Source organism: Equus przewalskii, chromosome 15, assembly GCF_037783145.1.
Source record: "Equus przewalskii isolate Varuska chromosome 15, EquPr2, whole genome shotgun sequence".
Lineage (NCBI taxonomy): Eukaryota > Metazoa > Chordata > Mammalia > Perissodactyla > Equidae > Equus > Equus przewalskii.
The window spans coordinates 87,600,534-87,618,073 of NC_091845.1; the positions used below are offsets into that span (position 1 = coordinate 87,600,534).

The 17,540-nt window shown below is 54.8% G+C and overlaps 1 protein-coding gene across 4 annotated transcripts in view; it reads left to right on the plus strand.

Moving 5' to 3' along the window:
* Positions 1–2,464: 2,464 nt before the first annotated feature.
* The window catches only part of ARHGEF26 (Rho guanine nucleotide exchange factor 26), a 113,605-nt gene continuing 98,529 nt past the window's right edge, over positions 2,465–17,540 (plus strand). For all 4 annotated transcript variants that reach the window (XR_011527661.1, XR_011527662.1, XM_070577671.1 and 1 more), the window contains exons 1-3: positions 2,465–3,823; positions 5,099–5,138; positions 8,772–8,917. Coding sequence is in view for 2 of the 4 variants with exons in the window: in XM_070577671.1 (XP_070433772.1) it covers positions 2,480–3,823; positions 5,099–5,138; positions 8,772–8,917 (1,530 nt within the window). In the remaining 2 variants the exon portion in view is untranslated. The remainder of the gene's footprint in view (positions 3,824–5,098; positions 5,139–8,771; positions 8,918–17,540) is intronic.

Consider the following 17,540-nt stretch of genomic DNA (forward strand, 5'->3'; position numbering starts at 1 on the left):
AATATCTCATTCCTACCTGTTTGATGAACTGTACTTCTCCAGTCCTCAGAAGCGCTTGGGGCCCTTCCCTGAAACCAGGATGTGTGCTGTCAAAGAAACAGCCATCAGCCAGGTGGCATCATGACATCCCTGGCATTGCCTCTGTACTTAACGTGATCATTACTCTGCCATTGTCATGACTTCACTGGCTTCTAAGCAATTTAGTGCTACCTGTGTCAAAGCCATATACCAAGAAATGCGACTGAAGGCAGGAGAAATTGCCCGATGTGTCAGATGAGGTGAAAGGGAGGCCAGAGCAAGGAGCGGCTGATATAACCCGTTCATGGATTCCGTGAGCTGCACGCACGAGCTATCACAGGACGAGTGAAGCTCCTGAAGTGCAGTTTGTCACACACTTCCTCCTGGCCATCAACAGAGAAGCTGCATAGCTTGAGACATATGATTCAGTTGAACAGGAAAACCATGCTTTCAGTCAAGTAGGATAGCGCCAGCATCAAACTTGCAGTGTGTCAGTGGCTAGGGAGCAAATCTCTGAGACAAGACTAGAACATCCCGTTAAGAAATGCTGCGCTATCAATGATCTTCTGTGGGAAAACACACATATTGATGCTCTGCGTGAAAAGGGGTTCACAAGAATTAGAATAAGTGTACAGAATTTTTAGAAATACTCTAATCAATTTATTTGCCTACATTTTCCTTTTCTATATATGCACATTATTGAAAAATCTTTGTCTAAAGGCACTGTTTCCATAAGTGTAAAACAAAAATCTTCTGTGACAACACATTGTGTCAGTTTAATTGGCAGCTCTTCTCCTTCCTTGGTGTTGCCAGTAATCAAAGATGTCTTAGATTTGAGGCTATAGGAGAAAATGAATGGAGGGTATGAGAGGCAGTAGGTCTGTGAATTTCGGAGCTTCCCTGGGTCAAGGACCAGAGGTGGGTGTTTTGTTGTTGCTGTTTTGGTGGGTATCATCTTGTTGCCTGGGAACGAGGTAGGAAGATCCTGCAATTTCTTCACAATCATCAGTTATACTTGTTTGCCGATCTGACATAATTTGAAGAGAAGCCAGCTTCTCACAGCGCCATTTACAACTTCCTGCATTCTGAATTAGTTAACATTTCATTTGTCATTCGTTAAGCATTTTTAAAATAAATTATATTTTTCCAGTATAAAAGTAATAGGTGTTATATGGAAAATGTCCTATATTAAAAAGTGGGTATGTGTGAGTATGTAATCAGCTATAATTCTTCCAACGAAAATATTTGGTAAATTTCTTTTTTAAAAAAGTTTTCTTATAAATTTTTTGATGCCGTTTCTTCTAGTTTACAAAAATATCTCAGATCAAAGTAATATATACTCAATGTACAGCATTTGGTAAGTGCAGAAAAGTATAAAGCAGCATGAAAAACGTCATGCTTCACCTCACCACCCAGAGATCGCCTCTTTATATTTTGGCGGTTGCATTCGATGTATCTGCGACCACGAGGAGCAGCCGAACTGGCACACGTGGATGCTCACAGCATCCCCGCTGAATGCACGAAAGCTGGAAGAACCTGCAGATGCGCCCAAACGTCCTCTGATAGAAGTTGCTGTACGGGTCTTGCGGCCGAGGATCATCTGTCTTCTCGAGCTGCCTTGTTCTTCTCACACGGCAGGAGCCAGACCAGGACTTTCTACTACTTGGCAGAGGAGCTCTCTGGGAGGTGGTCACTGTGCTCGCTCGCTCCTCTCATTCATTCGCTCACAGACATTTATCAGCTGCCCACTGCGTGCTGGAATGCGGAGGGGCAGTCAACACGCAGCCCTGCCCTCTGGGGCTTGCAGGCTGAAGACGACGACGCAGAGAATAAACAGGAGCAAGATGCCCGCGCCCACGCAGACTGCCGCGAGTGTGGACCGGGAAGACAGGTGGCTGGGAAGACAGACAAGCGGGTCATAGTTCAGGACGGTGGGTGGCAGGTCCGACATCGAGGGGGAGCCAGGGCTGGTTCCGAGGGTCAGGCTGTGGCCGGGTGGCCCAGGGACAGCGAGGGAGGTGGTGGAGCCCGGCGGCAGGGGTGGCCCATCGTGAGGGCTTCGTAAGTGGGAAGGGGGTCCTGAATGGTGGTCTGCATGTGCTCGGAAACCAACACATCGCTGTTGTCATTGAGGTGGCGATGATTTCTAATAGGTGACATCCAGGACTCAAAGCACATAAATCAAGACCACCGAATGGAAGCCCCCTCCCTCCGTGCCTCCCCAGCTGCCTTGCGGGCCCTCCGGAAATAGTCCAGGCACAAACAAGCAAATCTAGAGTATAAAATATTTTACACGGGGAGTGGGGAGGGTGGGGGGACGAGGCCACCAGACTTGAGTTTTAAGACCACCCCAGGCCAAGGTTGGCACGGGGCCAAGACGGAGGCCGGGCCAATTGGGGCGTGGCCAAGCTTGTGGGCGGAGTCAATGCTCAGGGCGTGGAGGACTGGGGCGTGGCCAAGAATGGGGACGGCCCGAGCCTGGGGGCGGGGCCACGCTTTGGGGCGGGGCCGGGCGGGGGGCGGGGCCGGGCGGGCGGGGCCGGGCCTGGGCGGGGCGGTGCCTCCGCGGACGGCGCTCGGCGGTTCCCGCCGCTCCCGCCGGCGCCACTCGCGGGGCCGGGCCACCCACAGGCGGCGGGCGCTCGGCGGCGGCGGGGCGGAGCCCGAAGGTGGATGCCCCCGCAGCGCGCTGCGTGAGCGGGACCGACGGCGGGCCGGCCGGCTGGGGCGCGGCGCGCTCCGCGGGGAGGGTCCGGGCAGCCGAGGCGGCCGGCGGGTGGCGGCGGCCCCTCCGCGCGAGCTCCCTCGGTCCGGGTCCCGCTGGGGACTGTGGGCGCGCGTGGGGACGCGCGGCGGGGCCGGCGGCCGGCCGAGAGCGCACGGCGAGCGCGCTGCGCGGAGGCTCCCGCCCGTCCCCGTGGACGCCCGGGCCGGCGGCTCCGCGATGGACGGCGAGGGCCGGGGGCCCCGGTCCGGCGGCAGCCTGACCCCGCTGTGCGCGCGGCGGCCGACCCCCCGGCCCCGCTCCTACCAGAGCCCCAGCGGGCTGCTGGTCACCGACTTCCCGGCCGAGGACCGGGGGCCGCCGCCCGCGCCGGCCGGTAGGACGGTGGCCCCCGGCGGCAGGGCTGTCTCCCCCCGGCTCCGGCGGTCCAAGTCCCCCCGGGGCCCCAAGGCGGCGTCGGGCGGCCCCCCGGAGTCCCCAGCGAGGGGCTCGGCGGTCTCGACTGCGCTGCAGCCCGTGCGCCCCGTGCGGACCCCGGCCCCGCCGGCCGCCCGCCCCCTGTCCGCGCCCGCGGCGAACGGGCTGCCCCCCCGGGCCCCGGGCCCGCGTGCGCTCGCCGGGCCGACGGCCGAGGACCCCGCGCCCCCGGGGAGGCCGCCCCCGCGGGAGGACGCGCGCCCGGACGGCCTCGCCGTGGTGCTGAGCACCAACAGCCCCGCCGCCCTCAAGGTGGGGAAGCGGCAGATCATCCCCCGGGGCCTGGCCTCGGAGACCAGGAGCAGCAGGCCCGGCGGCCAGGGCGCGGGGCCGCACCAGAGGCTGGTCAAGGCGCGCAGCATGGTGGAGGGGCTCGGGGCCGGCCTGGGCCCCGCGGAGCCCGCGCCCCCGCCCGACAGCGCGGCCGACAGCCCGGGCTCCCTGCGCAGGGGCCTGCGCTCCACGTCCTACCGCAGGGCCGTGGTCAGTGGCCTGGATGTGGACAGTCCGGCCACCTCGAAGAAGAAGAACAGAATGTCCCAGCCTGTCCTGAAAGCCGTGATGGAAGACAAGGAGAAGTTCTCCAGCCTGGGAAGGACAAAGGTCGGGTCCGCTCGCGGCGCCGGGAGCGGGAGGAAGGTGTCGGGGTGGGGGCGCCCCGTTCCCCTTGGGGTCTGCGGTCTGTGGCCAGAGCTGTGCGCGCCTCCCTCGGCCGGTCTGCTGCCGGCCCGCGCTGCCAGGTTAGTGCAGCTTGTGGGGGAGGTGACCCTCCTACCCCTGTGTCTTGACTTTCCAAGTTCAGGCAAATTGTGAGGGGCGAATGGGAAATAAAACCCCGCACGTTAAGTATTGGCTGAGGGAGTTTGATGCCTCTTAGCACAGGAGCTGAAAAGGAGGGGGAGAGCTGGCTGTCCCGTGCTGGTCTGCAGGGGTCGCTCAGTGGGTGCTGATCCATCAGGGTGGGCACCGGAGAACACTGATTTCCTTGGAGCCTATTGACTATTTTAATTATTTACATTAACCCTTTAATTATTGAATTGTGTTCTGAGTGGTGATCACAGACTAATGCCATGCAGGTGATTTGTGAATTTTAAAGTCAGTTGCCAGAATCACACAAGACCCAAATACCTGCTCCTTTTTCTTTGTTGCTCCTGCCACCACGGCCTCTGGTTGTATTTCCCACCTGGTGCCCATTCATCCTTGAGGGCGTTTAGCAAGCTGGTGGCTCACAGCTTCAGGTTGGAGGGAACCGTGTGGTACTGCTCCCTGGGAGAGGCCTGGGAGCTGCACTTGTTAAAATATGGTCAGTGTGACAGGAAGACACAAGGAAGACTGGAGACGGGTGTTTTGGAGAGCGTGTGCTATCTTCTCCAGAAATGAGACAGACCTCAGCGGTAGGGCAGACATTCATTGTGGCAGCCACATCCTTTCTTGATTAATCCGAGAACGGGAACCAGTCTGTATAAATGCCACATATGTAATTCACCGCAAGCCTGTTTTATTTTAGATCCTATGGCCTTAAAGAAAACAAACTACAGAACATTTTATGTGTTTTTTTCCTCCTAACTCTGCGAGTATAGCAGAGTTCAGTTCAACAGTGATGGTGAATCATGAGTAGTGACGTGAGCTGAGCTGCTGTTATTCGAGCATTCTCAAGCTGTTTTGATGGGAGCCGGGGACAGTGTGCATTTATTTCCCCTGTTAGTGAGTTGTAGTAGTCGCGTGGGTCAGCTCCTCCCGGGGTCACGTGCTGCATGCTTTGGAACGCTAATGAATGTAGCAAAAAGGACTTCTACTTAAAACAGCTGTATTTTCTGTTTGACTCATTCATACCTAGTTTGCTGTGCTTTTTCTTTTTTTGCTTTTCTTGTTTCTTAGAAAAAAACGCTGAAAGGACAAGGAACATTTGATGGGGAAGGTAAGCATTTGATTTTCCAGACTTTTATTGCTGTTTCAATGTGGAATATCAATTAGAAGTTGAGCTCCAACTGCAGTAGCAAAAACACTCAAGATGAGAAAAATGTCCAACTTCTTCTCAAATTGTACAGCGCGAAGCTGAACTTTCATCTCCTGATACCAACAGTGAGTGGAACTGAGGGCGTCCTTGTAAGCTGGTGGCCTTGTCGGTCAGTGTCCTGGGGTGTTAACTCTCTGCTCTGGCTCCGTCCCCACCTGCCTCGAAAATGCAGAAAGAGGAGGCACAGGCTCCCGCCCTTGAGTCAGAAACTCAGAGAGTTTGGTATTTAGATCTCAAGTCGTATTTCCTTCGGTCCTAGTTCCTTTGACTTAAGATTCTTTTCCCGTATTCCTGTATGTTAGTTTTGTTTCTGACCTCCTGCTTCCTTGTCAGATTTCAATTTGGGGAAAATCTAACTCTCATGGCTGACAGAAACAAATTCCTGAGAATTTATAGCCATATGGTATTCTTGTTAAGAATCTCAAAAACAAAAGCGGCTTCCACCAGGTGTTCAAACGGTAATCAGATTAGTGGACTGCGTGTAAATAGATGGGTCAGGTGTCAACTGGGAGAACACTAAGAGAGAGGCCCTCCTGCAGCCCTGGTGGGACTGGAGGAACAGGGTGGAGGCGAGGGTAGTTACTTTCTGTTGTGCCTTGAAATGCTAAGGTTTGCCAGCCTTTAAAGGATCGTGAAGAAGGGCATACCTCTCTGTAACTAAGTCTGATGTTAAACTACACAGAGTTATAAAATATGGAACCTTGGGGGATTACAGAACATTTCCCTGTGTAATTCTTTTTTTTTTTTAAAGATTTTATTTTTTTCCTTTTTCTCCCCAAAGCCCCCCAGTACATAGTTGTATATTCTTCGTTGTGGGTCCTTCTAGTTGTGGCATATGGGACGCTGCCTCAGTGTGGTTTGATAAGCAGTGCCATGTCCGCGCCCAGGATTCGAACCAACGAAACACTGGGCCGCCTGCAGCGGAGCGCGCGAACTTAACCACTCGGCCACGGGGCCAGCCCCTCCCTGTGTAATTCTTGTAACATCAGTTCCCAGTGGGGCGTCTAAACACGACCAGTTTATAAAAATTCATTCTTTGCACCAATTCTAGGAGACAGATCTATATGGAGCAGAAACCCAGACACAGATTTTGGCTGGTTGGGATAGTTCATCTCCTGGGAGCTCTGAGAGGTCTAGTCACCTGCCTGCTGTCACACAGCCAGTGCTGGGCGGAGATCTGGCTCTCTGCCTGGTTTGCGTCCTCTTGTGTCACGTTATGATGTGATGTGAGCAGTGCATCCACTAATCTGTACGCAGAGGTTTTCATCCTCCAAAATTGCTATGGATTCTGGGGCCTTGGCCTCAGTGGAAAATGCTGAGTGTTTTCAAAGTCCAAGGACAGACTTCATCGTAACTAGTTTTATGTTGATGCCTCTTACAAGGGGCTGTTTCTGTCTCTCTCTCGTCTCTTCTCAGACATGATGACCTAGAAATCCTTTTCATGTACATGTGCACGCGGCATGCAGTGTTCTGACAGTTAGTGACTGACGGCAGTGTGACCCAGGCAGAGGCTGATGGCCTGTGGTGCTGGAGGCAGGGACCTGGGCCCCTGGCCCCGCCTCTGCTCCTCTGTCGAGTGGCCCTGAGCATCTCCCCTTCCCGGGTTCATCGTAGTGAAGTGAGGCTAACACGCTTGCCCACGCTGTTGTAGAAGTCGTGTTGATGACGTGTGTGTGCACTTTGTGCTGACCAGCATGTGCTCTCAAGGGTGTTGCGAGGTGGGGGCCTGTCTTCACCCCCACAGTCTGCTCGACACTGTGGACGCTCAGAGCACAGGGAGCTCCCCACAGACTCCTGGAGTCGTGGTGGTGGGTGGGGAACCTCGACAGCCAATGCGGGAGGAGGTGGGGTCAGCCTGCTGCGGTGGCCGGCAAGTGTTTCAAGCCAGATCCGTGGCTGTCCCCACTGGAGCCAGCTCTGCATGGTCCCCTCTCCTACTTTCACTTGTGGCACCTGGGGGCCGAGTGCCCAGCCTTACCTCCTCCCCCTCTGTGACCCCGTATCCAGTCCATCCGCGGTCCTGTCGCAGTCACACAGCCCAGCTCTCCGTGACCGCTCGTGGACACCCTGTGGCATCCTGTGAGTTCCTGAGTCTCAGGCGATGTTTGCTCCTCCAGGCTGGTCAGATCTTCCCTTGGGTGGCTCTCGTTGGGGTCAGGATGAAACGCAGTCTTTATGGTGTGGAGGAGGCTTGGTCCTTTTGTCCTTGGGGGGGCTGTCCGGCTCACCTCCCTGAACCCACTGTGTACTCTCCGCCCACGGGCACCCGGGCTCTAGCAGCCGACCCTCTTGTTCTCCTGGGGGACTGCTTCCTCCTCCTCAGGGCTTTTCCCTGTGGCTCTGTAGCCTCACAGCTTTCAGATCTCTGGTCTTCCTCGTTAACACCTCTCTGACCCCTAGACCAGATCACACCCTGTGGACAGTCTGTCCTCAGAGCACCTCTCTCTGAGTCACTCTGTAGGTAGGTACTCGTGCAAGATCGTTGTGTCCTCAACTCTGCAATGACTTGCCATCCCACTTGGAGTAAAAACCAAAGTCCCTTCAGTGGTACTGAGGCCAGGCCTGCCTGGTCTGCTCTCTGCTCACTCCCAGCCCCATCTCCTGTGTGGTCCCCCTCCCTCACCCTGTTCTAGCCACACAGGCCCCCTCGCCTCTCCTTGTACATAGAGACATCCCAAGCAGACTCCTGCCCCAGGGCCTTTGTACTTGCTGTTCCCCTGGTGGGATGCCCTCTCCCCAGCTGTGCAGCTGCCTTGCTCTCTCACCTCTTTTAGGTCTTTGTTTAAATGTCACCTCAGTGAGGCCTTCCTGAACCATCCTATTTAGGATCTACATGCACTGGTAGCTCTCGCCCTGTTTCTCTCCATGACACTTGCCAGCACCTGACACGCTGTAGAAGTTACTCGTTTATCTGCCGTCCTTCTGTCCTCACTGTGGTGTCAGCTGCGTGAAGACTCAGATTTTTCTTTTTTGTCCACTGTTGTACCCCAGGCCTAGCAGTTGGTGGCATCTGGTAGACATTTTCTAAATATCCGTTGAATGAATAAGGGAATGAGTGACTTTGGCTGTTTTTCTCACTGGACTTTTAGCTCGTGAGGGCGCAAGAAGTGTCTTTTGTTCCCCGTTGTGCTCCCAGCCCTTGGCACATTGTAGATGTACAGTAGGCGTGTGTTAAAAGATGGATGAGTGTGTTAAATAGATGGGCCTTCAAGGGGCGGTGCGGACTGAATTCAGTTTAACCTGAAACACAGTGATTTTGTGGGCATGACCGTCCGCCACGGGTGGGGACAGACCCGGAAACTGCTTCGGTTGGCACTTCACGTCCAGCCCCTCCCCTCCCCGGCAGAGGAATTTGGGACAGAGCTGTGTGAGTGAGGAAGTGACTTTTTGGTAATTCCTCTTCAGTGACAAAACCCATTTGTCTCTGTTGTTTATTGAACTGGAGGCCAAACGTGGTGCAAGTACAGAGGTTTGTGTGGAAAAGCAGCATCGCGACGGGGGCGGTTACTGACTGTGGGTTTGTTCTCCCTGCAGAAAACGCGGTCCTGTATCAGAACTACAAAGAAAAGGCGCTTGACATTGACTCTGATGAAGAGTCAGAGCCCAGAGGGCAGAAGTCGGATGAGAGTATCGTGGTTCACCCCAAGCCACTGAGGGCCACGTGGAGCCAGCTCTCCGCGGTGAGTCCTTGCCGCCTTCTCTGCCCGCGGGGCTGAAAACCACACTGTGGAGATGACGCCCGGACGTGGCTTTAGTTTTCCTACCAATGATCCCGGAACCCTGAGGAGAAAGACTGTTCTTTTTAGACAGTGAAATCGTTCTTGGGACTCTGTGGGCACTGGCGAGAGGGCGGGCTTCGATGCTTCTCCTCAGGAAAACTAGGTTCTGATGGAGCGAGGTGCCTTGAACCTGAGGGACCGTGGACTCTGGAAACTCTTTCAACTCCGTGTCTTCTCTTGCTTTGTTTTTCTCATGTAGTGTGTGTATAGTGGTGACATTAATGTGCCCTGAACTTTATCATAATTATGTCTCTCCCTCCACATACGTGTGTGTGTGTGTTTGTGTGTGTCAGTGCACAATAGGGAGCTCATCTTGGTTCTTCCTGGAAAATTTTATTTTAGACACATTTGTATTTTTTGAAGTTCATATGTATTGATAAATGGTGTCCTGTCCCGTCTCCCGCTGTGCATCTTTCATGGGCAGGTGTCTGACGCTTATGTTTGTGTTGGTGAGTAGTTTTCTCCCCTCTGCCTCACATGTCTTTTGTGTTTAGCTGTAATTTCTCTTCCTCCGCTGGTGCTCAGTGTCCCTGACAGGAGCTTGGGCACAGCATCTGTGGGCATCTGGTGGATTCATCACCAGGTGGAAAGGAACCCCCATGGCTGGCTTGGGTGGTGGGAGCCTTGTGTCAGAAAAAGCCAGCCCGCCTCTGTGAGTCCTTCGCCAGCCAGGGAGTGGAAGCCATTCCCAGATGAGCTGAAATGAGCTTGTTCAGCGCCAGGAATCCCCTATGTTTTGGGAGCCCACCAGCATAAGGAGAGGAGCTGTGTATGTTGGCACTCACACCAGGACCGTGGGGTGTGATGGGCTGACTTCTGGTCCAGGCTCTTCCTCCCCGCTCCTGCCCTGTATTGGGATTCAGAATTCTAGAAACCAAACCTTTTCTCTCTGTCTCCTCCCACCCCCTAATTTGGTTGTGAGGAGAATCTGTTCATTTTCAGTGCCTCCAGGGTGTGGCACCCTTAAGATTAAGTCAGATTGAAATGCCTACAAGGTCAGGACCAGTGGTGTGAAGCGGTGCCACTGGTGAGTGTGGAGACGGGATTTGGGGGACCGTGGTGAACGGGCCTGATGTCACTGAGCTGCGACTGCTTCGCTCAGACGGGCCCGGTGTGGCCAGATCTGAGATTTAGAAAAGAGAATACAGAAATCCAGACTTGTATGTGTGTTATCCTAATTCAAGTTTTAAAAAAATGTTGTGTGAACCCCACAAAATATCTGCGGGTCCGACTTGGCCCCTGTGCTAACAGGTTGCGACTTCTGTGATATTTTTATGGCTTTTGCACATGGCAGGTGGTAACGCCTGTCCTCAGAACTGGCATGTTGGTGGCCTTATACCCAAACCTAATGGTCTCATGATACGAGTACACCAAAGCGAGTGCTGGAACAGCTGGTGACGAGGCCCACGGAGGCCAGGGCGGCCCGGGGAGGCTGCCCTTGGGTGATGGCATGGACCATGTGGTGGAGCATCCTCGAGAGGAGAGCTGTGGGTTGCCAAGTGTGTGGCGGCAGCTGCAGGTGTCAGCGTGGGCCTGCATCCTGCCGTTGTTCCCCGAACGCCAAGCAGAAGTGTGCCTCTGTGTCCTTAGGCCCTGCCCCGTCCAGCTCCAGTGCTGAGTGAGCTGCTGTGCTGAGGCTCCTGGCACAGGGCTTCCGCTTAGACTGATGAACGCACGTGCGATTCGGAGAGGGCTGCTCTCCCCAGTACAACTGCAGATACGGGCGCGCATCTTATTTGCCAAAGGGTCGGTGCACCGCCAGGCCCTCCGTGAACCAGCTTGGACTCAGACGGCTACCTGGTGCACAGGTGCAGCCGTACAGCGGGCTCCCCTCTGGCGCATGTTGTCTTGGAGCTGCGCGCTCCCAGGAGGCTGGTGTGTTCACTGTGCTGCCCGGCGGTGCCCCTTCATCAGGGCCGCGAGTGTGGACTCCGCCACTTTGCGTTGTTCAGGCACCAGCCTGCGTCTTCTCTGGTTTTTTGTTTCCTTTTCACACGTAAAACATTATACTTTAATTTTTTATTTTCAAGCACTTGAAACATACATAAAAATTGAAAAATAAGTATGTGTAGCAGACTTCCAGGAACCCGCCACCTGGACTGAGCAAATGCTTCCATTGGAGCACGTTCCCTTCGGGCCTCTGTGTTTTGGGCGGCCTGGAAGCCTCTGTCCTCTGCAGCCCTCTTGCACTTCCTGCCTCCGCAGAGGCCGCTGCTGGCCTGCAGCTCTCTGCTCCCCTCTCCAAGTGGGTTTTCTGTCCACCAGAAAGGGCAGGCAGCTCTGACTTTGGGGAAGGTGGATACTTCAAGGGTGAAGAGCAGTCTTCCCTTTTCAGAAGCCCAGGAGTCAGCGTGTCCGGTTTGCAGTTAGGACCCTAGAGAAGGCCTCGTGGCCTGTGAACGGTCAGGACCTTTTCCGTGAGATCAGCACCCCGTCTCTCTGTCTGACCGCCTGCACTGGCCCCCCTTGTAGGGGGCTGCAGTGTGTCGGGCAGGTCTCAGGAAACGTGTGCTTTCATTTTTTTGCGTCATCTACCCATGCCTCTCTTAGTGGCGTGGCCCCCGCTAATTGCGCACAAGTCACTATAACACAGGACCCTTCTTCGAGGAAGCCCTGGATCCCAGGAGGAGTCAGCTTGTGTGTTCTGGCAGAGGTTCAGGTCTTCATTTGGCATCTGCCTCGACGGTCCATGCAGGAGGGGCGTGAGCACATGTGTGCGTTAGCGGCTGTTGGTTGTCTTATTTCCTAAAAATCTCTCATCTTTGTTGCAAACACCTGGTGGCCTCCTGGGGCGATGGGACTTTCCTTCCTGGCTGACTGTGGGCACTTGCAGCGCACGGAGACTGAAGGGCTGCCGTTCGCAGTGTGTGGCCGTTCCCTGGGGCTTCAGGCCCGCAGCCCCTGGTGTCCTGCGGCTGAGTTCACCGTGTGGCTCCTCCGGTTTCCTTGACGACACTCCCGGACGGGCCTTCTCTTCTCACTGCTGAGGACAGGCCCGCAGAGGGGCGTGCTTGTCCAGGAATGAGGGAGCAGAATGAGGACTGGGTCTAGGGGCCTGTGACTGGGGCTCCTTAGGATCAGGACAGGCCAGCAGCCCCGAGTCTCTGGGAGGCCCAGTGAGTTAGGGCAGGCAATAGTGGTGGTGGCCTCTGTGTGGAGGTGGCGTGTCCTCTTGTTGGGCACACAGCCGGGCTCCTGATGTCATAGGGTGGTGAAAGGCGTGCTCTTCCCTCACTCGGTTGTCAGGTAAGTAGATCAACTCCTAACTGGAGATGCAGGTCGTCTTTGTTCTGGGGCATGTAGCTGTGCTGCTCTTCAGGCCGCGGTTGCGGCCCCCAGGTTGTGGATGGCTGTAAGTGGACGGGAGTGGAGGTTGTGAACTTGGAGAGTCATCTTTGACCTCTAGAGACAGGTACAGCGCCCGAGACCCACCCAGAACAGCAGAGTGAGGGCTGAGCCAACAGTCTCTGGATGTCTGGGAGAGCCTGTGGGTTTGAAGAGGAGGATTGATGGGGTTTTCAGTCTGGTGGACCTGAGTGCCGGTGTGCCCTGTGCCAGGTGTGCAGCTGGCTGCACCTGCAGGCCCGGTGAGCCCAGGGGTTCCCTGAGGCCCGTCCTTTGGCGGGTCCCGGCAGTGCTGACAGGGCTCCGGGCCTGAAGGACGGGTCTCTGTGGGAGCTGCTGCCCCCATTGTGACCCCCGTCTGGCCGTGTGAGCTGCACGTGACTGCTGTGAGAGCAGGGTTTACTTCGAGCTCTGCGGTAGCACTCAGCTGCCCTCGCAGCTGGGCCCTGGCCCATGTGTCTGCTCTGGGATGTGTTTCTGTCATTTCTGTCACCTTGACAGGCCAGGTTCCTGGGAGGATCAGGTGCCGGCATCTGGCACAGAGTGCCGGCTGTTCCTGGCTGCCTCCCCACGCGCGCTGACTCATGGCTTGGTCGGTGGTCTTCCTTCTGAGCGTGTTTCCTCAGTTCGCCCCGGGTTTTCAGGCTCCTTCTCAGGAGCTGGCTCTAGTTTCCCCGTGTTCCTGCAGCCGTGCTCCGGGCTCTGGAGTCGGGGCCTCGGGCCTGGAGGCCAGGCGGCTTCAAGGCGCAGCGGCGGCCCCTGGACGACTTTCTGGAGCTGCCAAATGAAAAGGACGATCTGAAAAATGGCCGTCTTATTGTAAATATAATTTTACTCCGTTGAAAATATAACAGACACTTTGGAGTCTTGGCAGTTCCATCTGAGGGGACTTATTCTTTTAGGATTTACAGGGTGTTTATGTGAGACATAGTATTTTCTGCTAAAAATTAGAGCTCAGCAGATGTAATAAACCTGAATATCGTTCTGTTTGCAGGAATGCTTAATGCATTTGGTGGTCATAGAAATTTCCTTCTTTTCCCTTGGGTTTTCACACTTGTCTGAATTTTCAGTTGTCTTTCAGTCACTTGCTGCTTAAAATAATCTCTTCAGTCATATAATTTTCCATTTACGTTTTGCGATACAGCAGTCTCATGAAATTATTTCTTACCTTAGATGGTGGTTAATGCCTTTTACCATATCTGTCTTTTGTATTTAAAAAATAGAAACAGCATTCTCATTTTTCATGTCGGGCTCACTTTTGGTTCTCGTGGTGTAAACAGTGAGTCAGGGCTTCAGACACAGTGTCCACCCTCTGAAGCTGGACAGCAGGTCTCCTGGATGCTGTGTCTTTGTAAACAGACGTGGAGGTGCGTGTGCTGGACCTGAGACCCCAGGCAGGGCCCCTCTGACACGTTCTCCATGTAAAAAGGACTTAAACATTCTGTATAAGCCTGAAGTCTCTTTCTCGTGTCTGCAGTCCCAGCTTCTCTCCCCTTCTCTGTGGCGAGGCTGCTCTCAATTTGGTAATGCTCTTCTCAAAATCCACGTGTATGCGTTTAAGGAAAAAGTAAAGATTATGTGTGGTTGTGTGAGTAATATACCGCACAGATCCTACAGATGGTTTTTTCTGAACGACGTGTCCTATGAATCGTTTCCTGTCCACATGACAACCCTCAGTGTTCTTTCCAGCCGCTGCCTTGTTCTGTAGGGTGGGCGTGCGTCTTGCTGTCCTTCTTTTGGGGGCTTTTGAGGATGTGATAGATGTTTGAGCCGTGGACTCTCTGTTCCCCTTAGAAAAATGTGCACACAGTCTACACGTCGATATTTGTGTATAGTTTTTGCTTTTTCACTTCGGTTGGAGGGTATTTTATTTCTTGACTCTATCTCCTAATGCTAGGAGCACCTTTCTGTAGCTCTCCATGTGTTGTGCAGTTTCCGTGTTGTTCGTATCACCTTTGGAAGTTTTTCTTTCTCTGAATTATAACAGTGTTGGAACTTAAATTCTATGACCCCTTCTGAAGACTGTGTCTAGATTGGGGGGAAGAGACTGCCCTCCTCAGAGCTGAGTAATTAAGGGCAGTGAGTGGCAGATGTGCTGACATTTGTGTTGTCTCCTGAGAGGACAATGGGATGTGAGAATGTGGGGGTGTGTGAACGTGCCCCCGGGGGGCAGGGAGCAGACAGACAGGTGCTCCAAGAACGTGGGAGGAGGTGAGCACAGGGATGGTTAATTTTGGTTGGCAGAACTACAAAAGGAGGCATTTCAACCAGAAACCTAGACCTGGGAGCCAGACAAAGAGGGTCTTATTCATTCATGGAGCAGAAACCTGAGAGAGGGTGAAGAGTGATTCCTTCATCCGTCTAGTCTTGATGGAGGGTCTGCCCCACACCAGGCCTGCCCTGGACACTGGAGATGGAGCAGAGCAGACCCCGCCAGCTGTCAGGTCCTCACAGATGCGCTGCGTGGCGGCACAGACATCCAATAATCCCGTACATAAATGGCGGAATTACAGCTCTGTTAATTCCCTGAAGGACATGTTTGTGTGGCTCCAAGGTCCTAGGTGGGGGCACCTGCCTGGGCAAGGAGCTGTCAGTGGAGGGAAGGTGGCAAAGGAAGGGACAAGAGCTGCCATCGCTGGAGTATCCAGTGAGGTGTCAACAAAGCAGGTGGTGGGGCCAGGGCAGGATGGAGGCGTCCCAGGCAGAGGAAATGTCACATCCATGACCTTTGGGGCGATGGTAGGTAAGAGGAGTGAAAGTACAGTCGGTGCTTCTGGCGCCGTCTCCAGGTGGTGGGGTCCCTGGGTTCCTCCTCCTGTCTGCACTCAGCTGGTGATCTCGTCCAGTCTTGTGGCTTTGAACACAGACTATGCTCTGATGGCTTTCGAGTGTCTGTCTCCAGGCTGGGCCTTCCCCAGGGCTTCAGACAACGGCATGCAGCTGCTTTTCCGAGATCCCATCGGAGTCTCAGCATTTACCTAACAGCCTGCTTCCCATCACCCCCTCCCGCCCCGACCGCCCCCCCCATGGCACCCTTCCACCTTGGCAGAGTATCCCTCCATCTTTCCGGGGCGGGAGGGGGGAAGCCTGGGAGCCTTCTGCGCTCTTCCCTTCCTCCGGCCACCTCGCCTGGTTTGCCGTGGAGTCCGTTGCCTTTGCTTCAGGACGGGCTCATCTGCTGCCGCCCTGTCTGGTACGGAGGTGGCTCATCCGTGCGCTCCCAGCCTGGCTCCCTGCGCAGACACATCCCTTTGGTCTTCTTCATATAGCCGCTGTGTAATCAGATTCTTGACTTGTGATCCTCTTAAAATATACCAAGATGCTGTCTTTTTTTTTCTGGACCCTCAGTGATATCTCAGCTCACTCAGAGTGAAGGCCAAGCCTGACAGTGGCCAGTGAGGCTGTGTGGTTTGGCCTGTGGTTTCCTCTCTGGGCTCATCTCCTGCTGTCCTGTCTTGCTCATTGCTCAGTCAGACTGATGTGCCTGAAATGCAAGGTGAGGTCTGCCTCAGAGCCTTTGCAGGTGCTGTTGCCACAGCTTGCAGAGCTCTTCTTCCAGTGGGCCTCATGGCTTTCTCCTGACCACCCCCTTGACACTTCTCATCCTGTCCGTGACGCTTACCTTCTAACATGCTGTGTGATTTCCTCTTTTTGTTAATTGTCCATCTCCCACTGGACTGAAAGCTTCCTGAAGCCAGGGCTTTTGTCTGTCTTGTTTTCTGCTCTGTCACAGCACAGGACATGGTGCCCGACTCACAGCAGGCTGGCAGCAAACCCCTGATGAGTTTATGAACAAAGGAGGAGATGCAGACACCTCATCCTGCAAGTGAAGGAAGAGAAAGTTACTCAGCAGTCAGAACGGCCAGGAAGTTTCCTATGTAGGGGCCATTTGGAGGCTGTCTTTAATTTTTATTTTAAAAGAAAAGTTCTTGATGGCTCTCTGGCTGCATCCTGCATTGGATAAGTGTCTTTGGTACGTTGGGGAACTTGGCGTCTTCGTGGGCTAGAACTGTGCTCGCCCGCGGTGGCTCTTTGCGTAGTGAAATCAAGTTGAATCACAGCCTCCCTCTCCCCTGGGCGTTTCTTTGGGGAGGCGGGTGGGATGCATCCAGGAAGAGGAGCAGCTGCCGGACGCAGTGTGGCTGGAGAAGAGGAGAGCAGGCTGCTCCTTGAGGGGTACGGAGCAGCTGTGGCGGACGCTCTGCTGAGCTTGGGCTGTGGGACCATCTGTCAGATGCTGGTGTCTGCCTCTTGGGCTAACGGTGTCCCGCGTGCCGCCTCCCCCCTTAGTCCCGTGCTGGGACTGTTTCTCAGGGCCACACCCATAGTGCGGTTTGTCTCTGCGAGGATTGGAGGCGCCATCACCATCAAAATTACTGTTGAGTCTTGAAATATGGGCCTGTGCTTAACACTCTGTTTCTCAGACTGTGTCAGTTTGTCCAGAGTACCTGCAGCCTGTTGGTTTTCTGCGTGATGAGCCTGTCCTCCAGTGTCCTGAGATTCTTGTGGCATTCAGTGTCTGCACTGGGTTATTTGTGGAGGGGTGGACCGCCTCTGCAGAGGGAGGGACTGTTGCTGGTGAGAGGAGGTGCAGCTCGCCTTCCCCGTGGGCGAGGCGGTCAGTCCTGCTGCCGTCCAGCTGCAGTAACACAGTCCTGCCGCAGTCCCCATCTGGGGTGGCAGGAGCCTGCTGCTGGTGGCGACGTGCAGGGACTGTGGTGGCTGTCTGCTCAGTGGAGATGCGGGGAGCCCCGTGTCCACCTGGGGCCAAGTCTCTGTGCGCAGGCTGTGTGGTGGCTGACCGCAGCAGAGCTGGAGCCCTGGGCCGGCCGTGGGATCGTTGAGATGTTGATTTGCTTACACACAGCTCCGTTATTGACCAGACGTTTGCAGAGGACTCGCGGTGCACCAGGTCATTCACTGCGGGCTCTGGGGTCCTGGTGACAGTGCCACGAGGGCCAGTGCTAGTTCTCTGCTTTGTATCCAGGTGCCTGAGACTCTGTGATGTTCACTGCGGTCACTCTCCTGCTGTTTCCTTAGGGCCCTGAGGTGACCTGGGACAGCGCCTTGTGTTCCCCTGAATAATGGGTGCATGTGCCTCGGGCTCTGGGAGAACAGGGACCGTGTTTCCCTCTGGTGCTTGGCCAGTAGTGAGACTCAGCGACTGTCCACCTGCTGG